We start from the raw sequence: 19635 nt of genomic DNA, 5'->3' as shown, positions 1-19635 counted from the left end.
TGCATACAACCTAAGGGGGGTCATTTTAAGGAAGCAGACACATAGAATATTATTAATTTAGTGAAAATGAATTCATCAAAGAAATCCAATAACTCAAGCATCAAAACAATAGAGTAATCATGTTTAGGGCTTTAACCCTAGTTATGGTGTTTAGCTCCTTATGCTTCTTACAAACACAAATGCAAAATATAACTAGAAAGAGTTTACATATTTTGTGAAGGTGAAATGGTGGAAGAGTTCTTCTCCTCCTTCATAACCTCCTTGCTTGGGTGCTACTCCTTGCTCTCCTATCTCTCTCTTTGGTTTCAGAAATTGCAAAAGTGTAGAATGTCTCCTCCGATTCTTCCCCCTTTGTTGCCTTCTCTCTTGCCAACTCATTCTTCAATATTAAACTCCACTTTTTACCTAAAGTCTTTGCCACATGCTCCACATATGTCTTCACTTTCATCATTTCATTTTGGTTTTAATACATAAAGAGAAATTCTAATTTTTTACCAATCTAAAGTCAAATCTCTACAATGTCAATAATTGTTATCGAGAGGTGTGGTAATAATTAGAAGGGAGAAGTAGGGGTAAAAGTTGACCCAAAACAAACTTCCAGAGTTAGGTCCAATGTTGGATAGGTTGGGGAGGTTATACTTGTTCAATGGAGATAAATTTCGGATATGTTGTAGTCAACACCCATTGGAATAGGTTTCACGAAGAATTTTACCACATTCGAGCATGGTGATCCAAAGTCAAGAAGTTGACCTACGAAAATGAGCAAAAACAGAATTTGAGTTCAATAATGCACTTTTAGCTCACATTCATACCAATCAACATAAAATCTATGAAATAACACGATAAATCATTTGTAAAAATGAACCCAACACCTTCCCCTAATCATTAGGTCACTCGTGGGAGTGAGCACACCCAATGAATTCCTGGTAACTACAAGGAATAATAGAAAGGGAATTACAAGATTATTTTGTGGCTAACAGTTCGAAAAGCATAAGAACAACCTCCAGCTAGCTTATGGCTAAACGGGAAGTGGCCCAACATAGAATGGGTCTAACAAGCTCTCCCCCTTAAAATGAGGCCAGTCCTCAGCGCTTAAATGATGGAAATAACGGGAAGTGGCCCAACATAGAATGGGTCTAATAAGCTCTCCCCCTTAAAATGAGGCCAGTCCTCAGCGCTTAAATGATGGAAATAATGTCACATCACAGGATTGGCTCCGTCGTAGCACGATATTATCCGCTTTGAGCCCCCTTCTCTGCCCTCATGGTTTTATTTCTGGGAACTCACAAGCAACTTCCCAGTGGATCACCAATCCTGGGATTGCTCTAGCCTAAACTCATTTAACTTCGGAGTTCCTATGACTCCGAAGCTAGTCAGCTCTCAAAAGCCCTCGTACTATATGGAGGCAGGTATGTACATATAAGGCATATCACCCTATCTCTGTTGGTCGATGTGGGATGTTATAGATATGGCTAAAATTTGTTAGCTGATTCCTAGGTAGCATCATTGACATGGAGACCAGCTCACTTAATTAACCATTTGGTGATTGGACAAACACCAGCAAATTTAAACTTGACCTGGCTTGTGAAGTTTGAATCCTACAATTATATCCCTAAGCTACATAGCTTGCAAGTTCATTCTTTGCCCCATATGTTCAAGTATGACATTAACCCAAAAACCACTAAATTTTGGTAAGTATCATCGTACCTAAAATGGTCCTAATATATGCCCAAACCCTAACTAGTAGTTGTAATGAACAATTGCGGGCTTCAAAAAATGTGCTAATGTGAATTTTGGACAAACACTAGTACAAGAATTCTATAATGAGGGCCTTATATATGGTCTTTAAGTGAAGCCCTATCTCTTAACCGTTGGATAAAATTGATTAGCCTGATCCAAATGTTAAGAGATAGGACCTTACCTAAAGGCTATATATAAGGCCCTCACTATAGAATGACTTAACACCATCAATCCTAATTATCATGCTCACATAAAGATAAAAGCCCATGAATTTGCATTGTGAACTAAAAACAAAAGTCTACCTTATTCAACTTCAAATTCAAATTCAATTGTCCAAGCTTGTCGTCAATCCTTGGGCACTACTATTTCAACACTCCTATCATGTCATCTAGCAATCCCTATTTAAGTGGTTGAATAGAAATTCTGGAGGATGAAGAAGTAAAAGGAAGTAAAGTGTAATTCATAAAGGATAAAGGGAAGGAAATATGTGATTCTCCCTCCTCTTGATGGCTAGAAGTAGGGTTCCTCACCAAGCTTGGCTAGCTCGAAATTTTTGGGTTCAAGGTTCAAGCTGGGCTTTACATGATCTCTTGGGAAGAAAAAAAACGCGGTCGTTCATGCTGCAAATTAATGTTCCTAAGAAGTTTTGGTCTCTGGGAGCTCTTATGGTAGCCTACTTGATCAATAGGTTTCCAATCGAGTCCTTAAATATAAATCTCCTCTTTGAAATTTTGAAAGGAAGGAAAATTGATCCTTCCAACCTACATATATATCTTTGGATTTGTATGTTTTGTTCATATTCAAGGATTACGTTGAGATAAATTTGACTCTAGGGCAATTAAGTGTGCTTTCATGGGTTACTCTTCAACACAAAAGGGTACAAATGTTATGATACAAGAACCATAAATATCATTATATCTCGTGATGTCATGTTTGATGCAACATGTTCTTTTGGCAATTGTAGAAACCACTCCTACAAGTGTTTCTTGTTCTCAAGATACAACTTCCAGCAGTGAAGGTACAACTTCCAACATTAAAGGTGCACCTTCCGGCAGTGTTCAAACTGAGCTTATTAATCCTTCTACTCTTCCTTCTCTGGTTGCACCACGAAGAAATCCAAGTCGAGAGCGGAATCCTCCACCAAAATTCAAGGACTATATCAACTGTGCTACTTGGTATCCAATTGAAAGCTATATTACCTACGCTAATGTGTCTCGATCCTATGCTGCCTTTCTAAGCAAAATTTTGAACTCTTGTAAACCCAGCTCTTTTCAAGAGGAAAATTCCCAATTGATTTGGCAAAATGCAATGAGAGAAGAGCGTAAAGCTCTTCATGAAAATCAAACCTGACTATTGTCAAGTTGCCTAAAGGAAGAAAGTGGTTGGTTGCATATGTGTTTATAAAACCAAGTTTAACAGCGATGGATTCATTGAGAGACACAAGACAAGGTTGGTGGCTAAAAGGTTTACTCAAACTTTTGGAATATACTACAAGGAAACTTTTGCTCTTGTAGCAAAGATAAGAGTTCTCTTATCTGTTGCCATGAATAATGATTGACCTTTATTTCAAATGGATGTGAAGAATGCCTTTTTGCATAGAGAACTAGAATAAGAGGTTTACATGAGCTTGTTGCCTAGTCATTCTCAAGAAAAACAAGAAAGAATGGTCTGTAAATTGCACAAGGCTATCTACGGACTTGAACAATCCCCACGAGCTTGGTATGCCAAATTAAGTTCAGTTCTTGAAAGTATAGATTTCAAGAGAAGTAATGCATATTCATCTTTGTTTGTTAAATATGGGCTTGCTGGAAGATTGGTGGTACTTATATATGTTGATGATCTCATTGTTACAGGCAACAACATGGGAGAGATACATAAACTCAAGCCCTTTCTTCACAAGAAGTTTGCTATTAAGGATTTAGGGTCCTTCAAATATTTTTTGCGTATTGAAATTGCCTCCTCAAGCAAAGGTTTCTTAATCAATGCAAGTATGTGCCAGATCTTCTTCAAGAAACTGGAATGTTAGAAACCAAACCAGTTATTACCCCAATTGACTGCAAGGCCAAACTTGGTCTAGATGGAGAATTGTTGGCAGCTGCTAGTTATTATCTGAGGCTGGTTGGGAGGATTATTTATCTTACTATCAATCGGCCTGACATCTATCATGCAGTAAGCTTAGTAAGCCAATTCATACATTCTCCTCGATCAACTCACCTGCAGGCAATCAATCGGATTCTTCATTACCTAAAGGGTTCCATTAGTCATGGTATCTTGATAAGGAAAAATGGAAATAGTTAGATTATAGAGCACTCAAATGCTGATTGGGCAGGGTGCCAAGTTGACTGGAAATCCATCACAGGATATTGTACCTTCGTTGGAGGAAATTTTGGTAAGATGGAAGAGCAAGAAGCAAAGTGTTATTGCTCGTTCAAATGCTGAAACCGAATATAGAGGCATGGCTGCTGTCTCTTGCGAATTAATTTGGCTCCAAAGACTTCTCAATGATTTGGGCTTTAAAGATCCACATCCCATGACTCTCTTTTGTGATAATCAGGCTGCCATTCACATCGCTTCCCATCCAATGTTATTTGAACACCCCACTCCCCACTCTTTTTTTGGCTAGACATCTATTTTTCCTTCTTCCAGAATACCCCAAGCATTTTACTAAACTGCGAAAGAATAATTATTTATCATTTACCACAATATAAATCTACAAAAAAGAAGAAATATGAAGCGTTCTTTTATGTGATGAAGTACTTGTAAATCTCGGTATGTTACTTGTGTTTGGACAATGTCTTTTCTCCTACATAGTGCAACTCTGAGTCGAATCCTTGAGAAATTGCCTAACCCAGAAAACAAAGTACAAACCAAAAATTGGTTTTAGCTGTTGAATTGCAAATTCTAGTGTTTGAACAAAATCACATTGTTTCTCTTATGAACATTTCAAAAACAAAAACTGTGTTTTCTTTTCCTTTCCAACTTGAATTCGGAAAAGATAAAAATAAAAAATAAAAAAAATTGTATCATGGCCTTGAAATCTGACTGACAAGAAAACCTGGTAAGAAATACAGTCAATTGTTATGGCCATTAGGCAATGTCTGTTTTCTTCTCTTCTTTATCAAGTAGTAGCCAAGGCCTCCAAAAACCAGAAGAATAATCAACCCATCAACCACTCCCACTAGGACCAAAACCCACCTTTTCAAATTGGACTTTCCATGGCCCCCATGAGCTCCTTTTCCAACCTTAACCATGTAGCTCAATCCACTTCCCCTTTCAACCTGTTTAACCCCAATTACCATTCCATAAAGAAAGCACTCTTCTACTTCCATGCCTCCTTTTGCAGTTGAATACAATGCAGATGTACAATTACAGTCTTCTAAGCACAAATTAGCACATGCTTCTTTGCTCACATTAACTATTTTAGGAGCACCCCTCAAAACACTACCAACACCCTTTAATTCAAGCATCTCTGCTTTAGTCTTGCCATTGCCACAAAACCCACCTGAAATTCCTTGACTGCAATCAGAATTACCACTTCTACTGGTCTCATTTTCAGCTATCAAAACTTGAATGCATGAACAAGCACTGGACAAGGTGCAAATCCCATAAGGCTTACAAGCCAATGGAAGATCACATGTGGTGTTGAGTGCTTGAAAAGCAACATCAAATTTAGCAATGCTGGGTGAGTAAAAATATAGCTTCAAATTTCCTGTTCTGTTCCCCAATGCTAAGAACCTCAGGGGCTGACCAAACTGAACTGTTTGATGATCAGATGGATGAATCTGCGCAATTTTCTTTAGTTTGTCATTGAATAACTCTAAACCCTTGCGACCCAGTTGAACATAAGCGATGTTTCTGTTCTTGGTAGGCTTAAATTCCCAATAGGAATAGTTCCACTTACCAGAATTCAAGTAGAGAGCAATCCTGCTCTGTTCAATTTCAAGTGAGTAGTATGAAGTGGAGTTGGTTGGAAATGAAATCAACCTAGAAGCCACACTTAGTCTCTGACCCCAAAGCATTACATCAGTTGGAAAATTAAAACTCTGCCACTTGATATTGCCCAACCCATCTAGCAGAACTAAATTTCCTGTCCTTAATATCTCTAACCTCTGCATCAAAATGACCAAAAAAGCAAAAAAAAAGAAAAAAGATATATTTCAACATTGATCACATATATTGTACAAACAGGAAAAATAACATAAATTTCTTGGGTTTTTTCTTTTTCTTTTTGGCTATAGCTTTACCTGCACACCTTGTCCAGAAGTCCCAGTTCTCCATCCAACTCTGTCTTTTGGACCCTTCAACTTCAAATCTCCATCTTGGGTGAGTTGAAGGACGCATATATTTGAAGTATAAAACTTTGAGTAATGACCAGAGTTCCAAACCTTGACATCTCCAAGAAAGACTTCTAAGGAGCATGAGTATTTGTCATTCACAGCTTCAACACTCAATGCAGTTTTAAAAGTTGGTGTGATTTCATTTGTCTCCATCAAAAAAGCTCTCCCAATGAATCCCAAACTGTATTCAATAGGCACTGCCACAGTGAGCTGGTACCCAAGGGAGATATCTGTTTTGGAATGGCCATAAGTGAAGAAAAGAGAGAGAGAAATGAACAAATAGAGCTGCATGTGTGAATTTGCAGTCTCAAATTTCGCTTAGCAAGGCATTGAGATTTCCCTTTTCTTTTCGTTTCTTTTCTGGCAAGAATTGAGAAGAGAGGCCGAGGAGGACAAAGGGTAGGTATGAAATGCGCAGCTTTGCTAAAAGGGTTTGAGCTTTCATTTTGCTTTGTTTAATGTCTGCAAATGTGGGGAATTTAGTGGGGTTACTCATATGGCACGCTGGAATGGCTTATGAATATTCTTGTTAAGGTATAATAAAAAGTGAAGGTATCAAAAGGTGATTCTCTACAGGCTGCCCACGTGAGGATGTTTTTGGTAAAGAGCATTAATTCACCAAAAATTCTCCTAAATTTTTGTACTCTAATTTTTGGTAAATTTTTGTTAGATTGTGAAGATTTGGGAAACTCCTAATCCTAAATACATAAAAAAGAATTCCAAAACTATAGGGATTCACATTTAAAAGAGTTGGCTTTAGAAATCTATACAAGGTAAGGCAGCATTAACTAAGGAGAATTAAGGTGGTCTAACCAATTATAATCTCTCGAAACAAAATTTTGTTAAATATTGACAAATCTTTCTAAACTATTCAATTGCATAAAAAAGGAGAGAGGAATAGAATTTGAGTGTAAAAAATAAGTACATTGTCTTTAACAATTAACCTACTCAGATATAACCTCCTCAAATATGAACAAAAAATCTGATTTATAGTGAAATAACTTAATATTTGTAAACGATTTTGCTTGTATTATTGTGCAGTAAAAATGGCGTACAAGTGCAGCTTGCGCCTGCCTGTGGGACCCCCGCCTATCTAAAATGCGTTGGGTGTTAAAACATTAATCGAGTGCCATTCTCTCTAGTGGGCAGCAGCAGGGTCCTTTAAGATTTTGAGTGGCATCATGGAAAAAAATGGGGCATGTTGCCACGTGTACACTCAGGGTGCGGTACACGTGTCAGAATATATCGTGCTGACATTGTTCTCGCGCCACAATGACGTGTGGGGTTTGCAAAACTGATGGGCTGGCTGAGGTTGATTGAGTCTGCAACTAAATTTGGTCCACCATATCTAATAGACTAAGTTATTATGTTTTTATTGGGCTTTTGGTTAAGCCCATATATGTCACACCCCTTCGTGATTGTTCCTACGTATGCTGGCTTTCTGGCTCCATCGAGAAACCCGCAGCAATAAGAATCGGACCCTACCCGATTACAGTAACCGCCAAACGACCAAACCAAGAAACAGAGCATTGAATTCGAATCTCCCTCCCTGACGATTCATCACCGTCGTTCAATCTTCTTCGTTTTAGAATATTAATGGATCGAACATGTGGCTCCTGCGCCGTTCGATATCGGGGCTGTTCTTTCTCCACTGCCAGTGCCAGAGAAGATGACTTGTAGAAATGACAGGCTTCCTGCGAGCTCTGGAGCACCAGCATCACCCGCCACCCCCAGTGGCAATTCTGTAATTCCTTACGATTCCGTGAGTATTTTGTTTTCTAATTTGGGTATAATTAGTATGACATTTTTATTATTTTTCTTTTCATTTATTTCCGTTTGTTTGTTTTTTTAATTTTTTGGTTTAAAAAGATGATTGATACATGCTGTAAGAAGCAAAGCGAGAAGAAATTCACTAGCAATGTTGTTAAAATGTATAACAGGTGTCAAGCTGTGGGTCTTTGTCCAATATTTCTGCTGGTTTTAACAGTGGAAAGCCCCATAACAGAAACGAAAATTGGCAGATGATAATGGTCGGAAGTTTTGAGATTTATTACAAGATTTCTGCTTTGGCATCTGGTATTAGATTAAGGCAACTCGTTCCCATGTCTGCATCAGGTCCTTCTGATAAGGGAATATCAAATAGTGCTTATATTCATTTCAATAAAAGGAAATATCAAATGGATTCAATATCAAAGCTAGTTAATATGGAGGATGCAGCTGCAAGTTCAAGTTCTGAGAATGTTACTAAGTTTCCACATGAGAGCCCTATGTCTGATTGCCGAAGCGAGATGGAGAAATATTGTTTGCCTACAGAGTTTGGGAATAAAAGAAAGCATTTCAGTGCAGTAAAGCCTCATTCTGAACCAAGAAATATGAAATATGGATGTGCTTCCAAGAATTCAGATTGTTCCAAGGGTTTTCGTTATAATGAACCTTTCGATATATGCTTGTCTGGAAGCAGAAGTTATGAACTTAAAGCTTCTTATGCAAGAAATATGGAAAACCAGAATGAAGAAGATCACATGGTTGAATTTACAAATCCAGAAGCACTGAATTCCACCAATCTAATACTGAGGCCGGGGATGGTATTATTAAAACATTATGTCACCCACACTGAACAGGTATTGCTTTCTTTCATTTTAAATCTTAGTCTAGCAAATTAGCAATTCTATTCATGAGCATTAATCAGAAAATGATATGAAGTTTTGCGGACATGTATGCCTTTGATCAATAATATAGTATTAGTAGTGTCTTTTGTTTTCTGAAATCAGAAAATGGCATTCGGATATGTATTAATGCCCATTAACTGACTCCTAAGTTGACATCTCAATTTTTTTGTCTCTGATGGTTATTCAGAGACAATGTCTGGGTTGATCTTTTGGTTGTCCCTGTTTTATGGGGTAGTACAGTTCTGTTTTGTGAATGAAGACTCATTTTTCAGTTCTTTGAAAGTTTATTGTTTCGTATTCTTCGTAGTGCAAGCTTGTTTTTAATACCTCTGTACCATCTAAATTACAGGTTGAAATTGTGAAGAAGTGCAGGCAGCTTGGTCTAGGTCCTGGGGGCTTTTATCAGCCTGGTTACAAAGATGGAGCAAAACTTCGTCTGCAGATGATGTGCCTTGGCCACGACTGGGATCCTGAGACTGGGAAATATGGCTCTAGACGAACAATCGATGGTACTCAGCCTCCTGGTATTCCTCATGAATTTAGTTTGTTGGTTAAAAGAGCAATTGAAGAGGCGCATGCCCATATTAAAGAGGAACTCAGAGTTAGCAGTGTGGAAGAGATACTCCCTTCAATTTCTCCTGATATATGCATTGCCAACTTTTATACAACCAGTGGACGACTTGGCCTCCATCAGGTATATTTATGCATGTTAGTTAATGAGCATATTCATATATAACTTTGAGTCAATGCAGTTAATTTTGGTTAATTGTATTCATAATTACTCTATGTTGGTTTCAAAGATTCTGAATGCTTCTTAATAACTACAATAACTGTTTGGTGCTGAAATGATGTTTTTATTTTCAGGATCGCGACGAAAGCAAAAAGTCTCTCAGAGAAGGATTACCTGTGGTCTCCATTTCTATAGGTGATTCAGCAGACTTCCTCTATGGGGATCAGAGAGACATTGGAAAGGCAGAGAGCGTTGTTCTGGAATCAGGAGATGTGTTGATATTCGGAGGTCGTTCCAGACATATATTTCATGGTGTGACATCCATCATACCAGACTCAGCTCCAATGAATTTGTTGGAAGAAACTAAGCTTCGTCCTGGCCGTCTTAACCTTACCTTCAGACAGTATTAGAGACACTTTGTTTTCTATCGTACACATTGTTTAGTTTTCATTATCAAAAGATCACAATCCAATGGATGGAGTAATTTATTTCAAATATTTCTACCAGTTCATGTCCACCACAAGCTTTCTATAGAATCTTTTATTGAGCTATGCTTATAATCAACCCTAATCCAATTGTCAACTTTGAGATTTACGCTGTGACTGCAACATGTTTTAATAGTTCTAGAGAAGCCAAGCCGGTGAGCTCAGTTCTTCCCTCTCTCTCACACTGTGGTGAAACAATTTGATCATGGCGGATTCTGCGAAAGGCGAATTCCAGGAGATCAAGAAAATGGTCAGCCTAATGATATATATTATTACCAGACAACTGCATGGTGTTGTACGCAAGAAGGTTAGATGTCACTTGGGGTTTCCCTCCATACTGGGTTTGGAATTGTTACAAAGAAACAATGTACCATTTAATTTATATATGACTATCGTCATAGATTTTGATTCTTAATTAAGGACAGTATTAATCCATCATTATTGGTGAAACGGCGATTAACTATACGTTTGATTCGCAGTGAGGACAACGTCGAGGTAGTCAAGCTATCGTCTGTATGCTTTCTGAATGTGAGGGGACAATTCAAGATGTCAGAGCTCTCAGCAGGAGTTGTTTATGTGGGTGGCCCGAAGAAGTGCCAAGCAATAACTCCATGCATAGTCTGCACCTGAACTTCAATGCATATATACATATGTGGATGTACATATATGTATGCATATGCTGGCTTTCATGATGGTGTTCAATATATGAATTGCTAGCTCGAGTGTTTACTGTACCACTCAGGCTCACGAGGTACTGAATGCTTTCTGATTTTCTTTATCAGCAGCATTTTTGTTACAAGTTATCCTGATGTTTTGCCAGTGGCCAATGAATTTGTGCAATTTCTGTTGCAGATATTGACCCTTTGGTATAGGACTCCTGAAGTCCTTCTGGGAGCTACACATTACTGTTGGCTGTATATTTGGTACTTATCCGTTTCCTACAGAGTGTGTTTGAACTTCAATATAATTGAATTGTACAGTTGTGTCATTGGTTTAACAGTATATTCTATCTGATTTTATAGCTTTACTTGTAACAAAACAAGCACTCTTCTCTGGAGATTCTGAACTGCAGCAGCTCCTGCATATATTCAGGTTCAGCAATATGGCATCCACTTCTTCCTTACCAAAAAAGGTGCCGTTTACTTTGTTCCTTTGTCATTTGGACTAATTGGAATTCATGGATTTTTTTTTCTCTACGTTGATTAGGTACTCCAAATGAACAAGTGTGGCCAGGTATAAACAAACTCAATGAACTGGCATGAATACCCCCAGTGGAGCCCTCAAAAGTTTGTACAAGGCTGTCCCCAATTTGGATGAGATGGGGTTGGATTTTTTGTTGGTATGTCAGTTTGCTTTACTCAAAGTGGTTGTTTGGTGCTTTGTTATTCTGCATTGGAAGTAATACCTGCTGTTATTTAAATGTTTATGCTTGCAGCAGCCAATGTTGCAAAATGAGCCTGCAGAACGCATTTCTGCAAAGAAAGCTATGTAACACCCTTACTTTTATTTGTTTTCCTCCAGCATTTTTGCACTTGTGTTAAATCTTATGATCCATATTGCTTTTAGCCTAACTTTATAGTAGGTAGTACAGATTTTCAGTTTAAATATGTATTAATTTGACCTTTGAGTATTACTTTTAGGAATATTGGGATTCCAAAAATCCAATGCAAAAATAAATTATTCCTCAGGTAAACGACGGTGAAAAATAAAAATACAGCTCCAATTATTTTTTTCATCATAGCAGCATCAACTCTTGTTTGATACAATTAACAATGGAGGCCGATCAACTGCATCCATCCTGTCCATATCTTTGCAGTTACTTGACATCAATCATCATTTTCGCTCCCTTAATACAGTAAGCTTTAGTTATAGCTACGAAGTAGATTGTGCCTTGCTGTAATACCACAAGATCGTTTCCTGATCCGTGAAATGTCCGGGTCAAGTCTAAAGCGATGTTACAGTTCTTATACGCATCGCTATTCGTAAGAGCAACTACGCCGAGGTCTTCTGAGGAATATTTGAAAACTGTTTCAAAAATGGACAAAAAAAGAAATTAAATAAGTAAATAAACGAACTAAACAAATATACGTAATTTGTAAAGAATAAACTTGAAACTTGAAGATGCATGGAAAAAATAATATCTTACATAAAACATCCCCAGCCTTGAAACTCCTGTCTTTGGGCCAGTTTGTCATGCTAGGATCTGCCCTCCATCCTTCCGCACCCCCCACTGTATAATATGCTTCACATTGGAGCAGCAAGCAGACTAAAATGCCAATTCCAATGACGAAAAGGTCGCTCATTCTGGTCGACATCTTTGGGCCAAAAACAAGTGAAATAAGGTCAATTTCAAATGCAAAACCACATTGCTTATCAATTTATAGAATTGTTAGTCTATACTGCATTTAATTTTCTTGCATATATGGGTTAGTGGGTTTAATCCTAAGTATGTACAGTTGTATAATTTATTAATTTAACCAATATTCTCATCCCATAACAGTCGTCAATTCATGAAACGATGAGTCCGATTTATTTCCTTTCTATTTATTATTATCCATAACTCCTTTCTATTTATTATTCATAACTCATTATATATATATATATATATATATAGTCTGATTTATTTCCTTTCTATTTATTGTTATCCATAACTCCTTTCTATTTATTATTCATAACTCATTATATATATATATATATATATATATAGTTCTGATCTCTTGGACCCCTGTAGTCCAAGAGATTTATAGTCACTCACCGTTGGATGTAAATTCAACGGTTGACTTGAATCGGGTAATAATCATTTATGTCATATTGCATTTATATATATCATTTTGAACTATTGGATTAATATCCAACGGTGGATGACCACAATCTCTTGGACTCCTGTGGTCCAAGAGGTCGGAACTGTATATACACACACACACACTAGTCTATCTGCGTGTGCGAGTGAGTTTTATTTATTCATGTGACTTAAAATTTTCTTGTTTTATTTCTCGTTTTATAATACTCTGCTCGAACATGTAATGATGATCAAGACAGCTAAGCTAAAACTAACTACAAAGGATTATACAACGACCATCTGTAACTTATATGCTTTGATTTGTTGTCACTTCATAATGTGTCTTCATCTGTAAAACACGAAGATCGGCCCAGTAAAATAAAATATGTTCATACAATCATAATGTATTTGTCGATATTACATATATATATATATATATATATCGACATGACAATACATAATGTCGTTTATAATCAAGTTTAATAACAAATCTATGTAGAAAAGAAAACAACAAATTAATCTGCTCAATCAGGATGGACATGTCGGATGCATATTGGTCCAATTAATAGTCCAAAATGGCCTTTAAAGTTACTCATAAAATCTACCGGCACATACTTTCTCCTAAACATAGATTACTTAAAAATAGACAATAAATAAAATTATTATCCAATCATCACGAAAATTTTCAGCACTTAAGAAGACATGTATATGTTCAACATATCAAAAATTCAAGTCATTGAGTCGTTCATCAATATTGAATCATAACACAAAATCTGTCAGGAAAATTTCTTTTCAACAGTCCCAACTTCATAAATTCAATTATAAACATGTTTTCATGAAATCAGTGCTTAAAGAAACATGAGAGAGTCTACTTCATCACCTAATTTTATCATGAATTAATTTGAATTACAACATTATCCAAATAGACATCATAGTAGAATAGTTTTTATATAAAACAAAAAACAAAAAAAAGTTAAGTGGGTCGGGCTCGAGCCAAGCCTGGCCCATATAAGGCCACAGGCCGGCCCGGTTCATTCCACCTCATTTTTTGATCTCGATTCGGCCCAAGTTTTCGTGTCGTGCCGAATACGGCCCACTAATATTCGTACTTGTGTCGTGCCATGCCTCATTTAAACGGACTCCGTACTAGGCCAGCCCGTCTCGTTTGACACCTCTACCTCTACCACACACTCTCTCTCTTAATAGAGTATTGAAAATCAAGTGATGTGAAAACAAGAAGAGAATCAATGTTCATTGCACTAAGTCATGGAAAGGACACCTTGAGACGCAGCCCACTTCGGAGTTGAAGAATAGCAGCAACTCGAGCTTTGCGGGAACCACCTATGGCATTCCTACTCCCCAGGCCGAACATATTGGCTCCGCCAGCTACAAAGTTTCTAGGGTGTGCAACCTTCAATTCAATTCAATTTTAATCAGTTTCAATGATTTGTTGGATTAAATTGAATTGGACTTTTAATTTCCACAACTAATATGATTGGATGGAATGATGGATTTTCTTGTGAGAATCCAATACTTTTTTGCTTGTGTATGTATTTTTAATTAAAAAGGATATGAATATTTTAAGTCATATGATGGAGTTATGCTTAATATATCATAGAGTCAAAACAAATTTCTCTAGCAATTCATTTATATTTTACATTTTCGCTTATTAATATGTTTGATTAGATTAAACCTCACGATTATAGGTATATTGTAAAGTAGACATACATAAGTATCAAATCTTATAAGTCATAACCAGCTGCACCTTAATTGCATTTATAACTTGTAAAGTTTCTAAAAACAAATTCAACCTTAAAATCTCATTTAAAAAAACTCAACACACTAAAAATAAAAGGGTAAAACTGAAAATTAGTATGTTAAGTAAACTCACAAAATAGGACAACTAACAATCATAGTCTTTTTTTGGTTCTGTTTATAAAAACTAAATGATATAGTATTTATCTATAATATTAGTATTAAAAATAATATAAAACTAAACATCTCTTCTTTCTTTTTCGGCGAGAGCTTGTATTAGTGTATTGTATAGCATTAGATGTTACTCGAGAGTGCCATTCTCTCTCTCTCTAGTGGGCAGCAGCAGAGCAGGGAGCTCTTTCAGATTTTGAGTGGCACCATAAAAAAAAAATGGAGCATTTCGCCACGTGTACAAAACAAGGTGCGTCAGAATAGATCGTTTGTTCTTGCGCCATAATGACGTGTTGGGTTTGCCAAGGTGGACAAAGTTTCGCGCCATTTAGCTGGAGGAAAGACTTCGAAACATGTTTACAAACAGAGTCAAACAAACAAAGAAACAAGTATGAATGGATGCGAGGTAATTAAGGACTAATAAGGACCTCGTACGTTGTTGTTGGTATGACTGAGGCTTAATTTCTTGCTGACCCCAGCGGCAACGGCAGCCCCAACAAGATCATTCTTTGGTTCTTCTACTTTTGGAAATATTCTCTCTTTCATTTCAAATTCAAAGCTTGTTTTCAAAAATTAGCTAAAAAGGAAAGCTTCTTATCTATTCTTCTCATGTGTTTCCTCCACATATTTAGTAAGTTAATACAAGATTGGGTTGCTTGTGTAGGTAGTAGATATTAAGGCTGTTGAAAGCGTGTCTTAGTCGTAGGTTAGATTAGCTGAGTTTTTAGATCAAACGTGTTGAATCCCCATTCAAAGTTTTTGATAGATCTTAACCAAACCCATACTAATCAAGATGAGAAGGAAAAACTGTTGTAACATTAAGATGATGGAAATTAAGATGATGGAAAAACACTAGTATTCACATCTCTAGTCTTTGAAGACTTCCATTATTGTTATTGATAATGCAGACCAACTCTTGAACACTTCTTGCTTGATCCTCAGTCAACCACCATAATTGATCTGAATTCTAAAAAAATAGGAGTTTTTATTTTTAGATTTTTCCCAAATATGGGCAAGTATTATGTTTTGAATTCTCTATATGACCCACAAGCTATATATGCCACATTTTGTTTTTAGTTTCTTTTCTTTTGTTAAAAACAGAAGGGGAATTAATGCATATAGATTAGCTCTTAGGTACTTTGACCATTTGGGATTATCATTGTAATCACTGAAAACAACATCCTGTTATAATTATTACGTTTAGTTAGAGCAGAAGCTCGATTGTTGTCTTTGACCCAAGAAAAGCTCGATTGTTAACTCTGTTCTATATATAGCCATAATCATTGTAATCAGAACAATCAACTTAAGTTTCCTTCAGCAATCTCAAACCAGTTTTAAGCACCTGAGTTTCCTTCAGTAATCTCAAACCCTCGTAAGCACCTCACTTTCTTTCCTTCTGTAATCTCAAACACCTGTAAGCTCCAGAGTTTCCTTCAGTAACCTCAAACACTTGTAAGCACCTGAGTTTCATTCAGTGTCTCTAAGAGTTGATCAAGATGAAAACTTTGCTCCATTTCGTTCTCTTTTTGATCCACCTCTGTGTTAATGTCATCTCAGTTCATGGCCAATGTATTGAAGGCCAGAAGTCATCATTGCTCCAGTTGAAAAAAAGCCTTATATTTGATTCTTCTGCTTCCTCCAAGCTTATATCATGGAATTCAAGTACCGACTGCTGTTCTTGGGTTGGTGTTAATTGCACCAGTGGGCGTGTTGTTGGTCTTGACATTAGCAGTGAATCTGTCTCAGGTGGAATTGACAATTCAAGCAGTCTCTTTGATCTTCAACATCTTCAAAGTCTCAATTTGGCCTATAATGGATTAGGCTATGGCTCTCAAATTCCATCAGCAGTTGGAAAGCTTACAAATTTGAGCTGTCTAAACTTATCTTATACTGCTTATTCTGAGCAGATTCCTGTTGAGATTTCACGCTTGACAGGGTTACAAGTTCTTGATTTATCCAGTGACCCTTCCTTATATGAAACAACAATACTCAAACTTGAGAACCCAAATTTGAGTTTGCTCATTCGGAACCTTCTGGAGCTTACTGAACTTCATCTTGATGGTGTAAGCATATCAGCGCAGGGGACTGACTGGTGCCAAGCAATATCGTCTTCACTGCCAAAGTTGAGGATCTTGAGCTTGATCAATTGTAACCTATCAGGCCCTTTTGATATTTCATTACTGAAGCTTCATTCACTCTCAGTCATTCGTTTAGATTACAACGAATTGTCTATTGAAGTTCCAGAGTTCTTGTCAAATTTCCGAAATTTGACTTCCTTGCACCTTAGTGAATGTGGGTTACATGGCTCATTCCCAAAGCAGATCTTCCAAATTCCTACATTACAGACTATCGACTTATCTTTTAATCCACAGCTCCAAGGCTCCTTACCAGAATTTCCCAAGAATGGATCTCTTCGTTCTTTGGTTCTAAACAACGCAAACTTTACAGGGCTTCTTCCAAACTCTATCGGCGAACTCAAAATGTTGTACAACATAGATATTTCAAGTTGCAATTTCACTGGATCAATACCAAGATCAATGGAAGGCCTTACACAATTGAGTTATGTGGACTTGTCGTCAAACAAGTTCAATGGTTCTGTTCCGTTCTTCAGTATGGCCAGGAATCTGACCGACATAAATCTTTCATCCAATCTTCTAATGGGTCAGATTAATTCCTCTCACTGGGAAAGCCTTACTATTCTCAAAAGTCTCGAGTTGAGTTTCAATCTACTTGATGGTACTATTCCTCCGTCTCTGTTTTCTCTTCCCATGCTGCAGAACCTAGTGCTTTCTGACAATCAATTCTCAGGTCAGTTGCCTGTATTTTCTAGTAGCATCTCTCTTTTGGAGACCCTTTCTTTGAGAAGAAACAAGTTGGAAGGGCCTATCCCAATGAATATCTTTAATCTCCCAAGGCTTAGGGCGCTTCAACTTTCTTCAAACAACTTGAACAACTCCTTCTCTCTTAATGTTATTCAGCAATCGAAAAATCTTGTTTTTCTTGATCTTTCCCACAACAGCTTGTCGATCAGTTATGATGATACCAATCCCTCTTATTCTTTATTTCCTCAACTTTCCATATTGAGATTAGCTTCTTGCAAGTTGAGAAGATTCCCAGGTTTCTTGAGAAATCAATCCGAATTATACAAATTGGACCTTTCACAAAACCAGATTCATGGGGAGATACCCAACTGGATTTGGAGGCTTGGTTATCTTGCTATGCTAAATCTTTCTTGCAACTCTCTGGTAACTCTAGAGGGTCCTTTCCTCAATCTGACTTCTAACTTGCTTCTACTTGACCTTCATTCCAACCAGCTTCAGGGACGAATCCCAATTTTCCAACCAGTTGTCAATTATCTAGATTACTCAAAAAATAATTTCAGCTTCAACATACCATATGACATTGGTGATTTTCTTACTCAAACTAGGTTCTTCTCTCTTTCAAATAATAACTTGCACGGGATCATTCCGGTATCACTGTGCAATGTGAAGTCTCTTCAAGTTCTTGATTTGTCCAGCAATTCTTTGAGTGGCATGATTCCTCGATGCTTATCTGCAACGACCAATCTTGTAGTACTTAATTTAAGGAGAAACAATCTTGCTGGCACAATTTCTGATAAGTTTTCAGCAAATTGTAGTTTGGGAACTTTGGACCTCGGTGCAAACAAAATAGGAGGCAAGTTTCCAAAATCTCTAGCCCGGTGTGAAATGTTAGCAGTGTTAAACCTTGGACACAATCAGATAACTGATGTTTTCCCTCACTTGCTAAAGGAAATATCCACTTTGCGTGTCCTTGTCTTGCGATCCAATAGATTCTATGGGAACATTGGATGTCCCAAAACCAATGGAACCTGGTCAAAGCTTCAAATTATTGACCTTGCTGACAACCATTTTAGTGGAGAAATTCCAGGAGATTGCTTGACAACATGGCCAGAAATGATGGTTGATGGAGATGATCCAGCTCAAGTGCTCAACCACCCTGAATTTCAGGTCAATACCTTCCCCATGGTTTACTATCAAGATGCTGTAACTGTAGTCAGCAAAGGTTCAGAGATGGAACTAGTGAAGATTCTCACTATCTACACCTCCCTTGACTTGTCGTGCAACAACTTCAGTGGATCAATACCTAAGGAAATTGGAGAGCTCAAAGCACTTTACATCCTCAACTTGTCCAGCAATGCTCTCACAGGTGAAATTCCATCCTCATTGGGTAACTTGTTGAAAGTGGAATCCTTAGACCTCTCAAACAACAGCCTGAGCGGGGAAATTCCACCACAGCTTGCAAGACTTACGTTCCTATCATTCTTGAATGTGTCAAGTAATCACCTCGTTGGGAGGATCCCAACCAGCACTCAATTTTCAACGTTTCCAGCAGCTTCTTTCACTGGTAATGAAGGGTTATGGGGGCCTCCTTTGACAGGAGATAACACAACAGAGCTGTCACGGGTTTCCCCATTCTGGGCCTGAGATTGATTTTGATGTTTTAAGCGTTGAAATTGGATGCATCTTTGGGTTTGGAACTGTGGTCATGCCCCTTGTGTTTTGCAAGAGATGGAGGAAATGGTATTACAGAAGTGTGGAGAACATTTTCTTCAAGATGTTCCCTAGTCTGGACAAAAGAAGGGATAGCCGAGGACGACGTGTTTCGAGGAATAGAAGGAGGAGACATTGATGTTTTCCTATGTCCTATTAATCAGTGATAAGGGTACTAGTGTTTCCTATAAATCCGTGAGATTTTTCCGTTTGCAGTTTGTTTCCGTTTGCTGATCGTTAAGTGTGGTGGCTTCTGTAACTTTTGGATGTTCCGTTCGTTCTGTTCTGTTCTGTTCTGTTCTGTTCTGATATATGTAGTTGTTGGATATGAAGTGTTCAGTGTTAGAGTTTCGATTGAGTCGATATGTAATTCACTACCTTTTATTTGAATAAAATACCTTGTTCTATATGATCTGGATATACCTGTAACTGTAACC

The 19635-nt window shown here is 37.4% G+C and overlaps 3 protein-coding genes across 4 annotated transcripts; 2 read left to right on the top strand and 1 right to left on the bottom strand.

The window, feature by feature from the left end:
* Positions 1–4748: 4748 nt before the first annotated feature.
* On the bottom strand, positions 4749–6546 carry LOC117632300 (G-type lectin S-receptor-like serine/threonine-protein kinase SD2-5). Its single transcript, XM_034365738.1, has 2 exons — positions 5985–6546; positions 4749–5849 (listed from the first exon to the last, which is right to left on the bottom strand). Exons 1-2 carry the CDS (start codon positions 6366–6368, stop codon positions 4812–4814), a joined length of 1422 nt encoding a protein of 473 aa, XP_034221629.1. The 5' UTR covers positions 6369–6546; the 3' UTR covers positions 4749–4811.
* A 1010-nt stretch (positions 6547–7556) lies between these two features.
* LOC117630721 lies at positions 7557–11526 on the top strand. 2 transcript variants are annotated; one of them, XM_034363458.1, is made up of 9 exons: positions 7557–7839; positions 8018–8698; positions 9096–9440; positions 9611–10268; positions 10441–10712; positions 10814–10884; positions 10984–11053; positions 11168–11300; positions 11400–11526. In XM_034363458.1, the coding sequence occupies exons 1-4, from the start codon at positions 7747–7749 to the stop codon at positions 9884–9886; spliced, it is 1395 nt and encodes a 464-aa protein (XP_034219349.1). In that variant the 5' UTR covers positions 7557–7746; the 3' UTR covers positions 9887–10268; positions 10441–10712; positions 10814–10884; positions 10984–11053; positions 11168–11300; positions 11400–11526. The 2 variants fall into 2 exon arrangements, with proteins under 2 accessions (XP_034219349.1, XP_034219348.1); XM_034363457.1 differs by having other exon boundaries at positions 11397–11526.
* Positions 11527–16162: 4636 nt separating this feature from the next.
* LOC117630549 (receptor-like protein 7) lies at positions 16163–19132 on the top strand. The gene has a single exon (XM_034363254.1). The coding sequence runs from the start codon at positions 16163–16165 to the stop codon at positions 19130–19132; it is 2970 nt and encodes a 989-aa protein (XP_034219145.1).
* Positions 19133–19635: the final 503 nt, after the last annotated feature.

This window comes from Prunus dulcis, chromosome 6 (genome assembly GCF_902201215.1).
Source record: "Prunus dulcis chromosome 6, ALMONDv2, whole genome shotgun sequence".
NCBI lineage: Eukaryota > Viridiplantae > Streptophyta > Magnoliopsida > Rosales > Rosaceae > Prunus > Prunus dulcis.
This window is presented reverse-complemented; position numbering and strand designations above follow the sequence as displayed.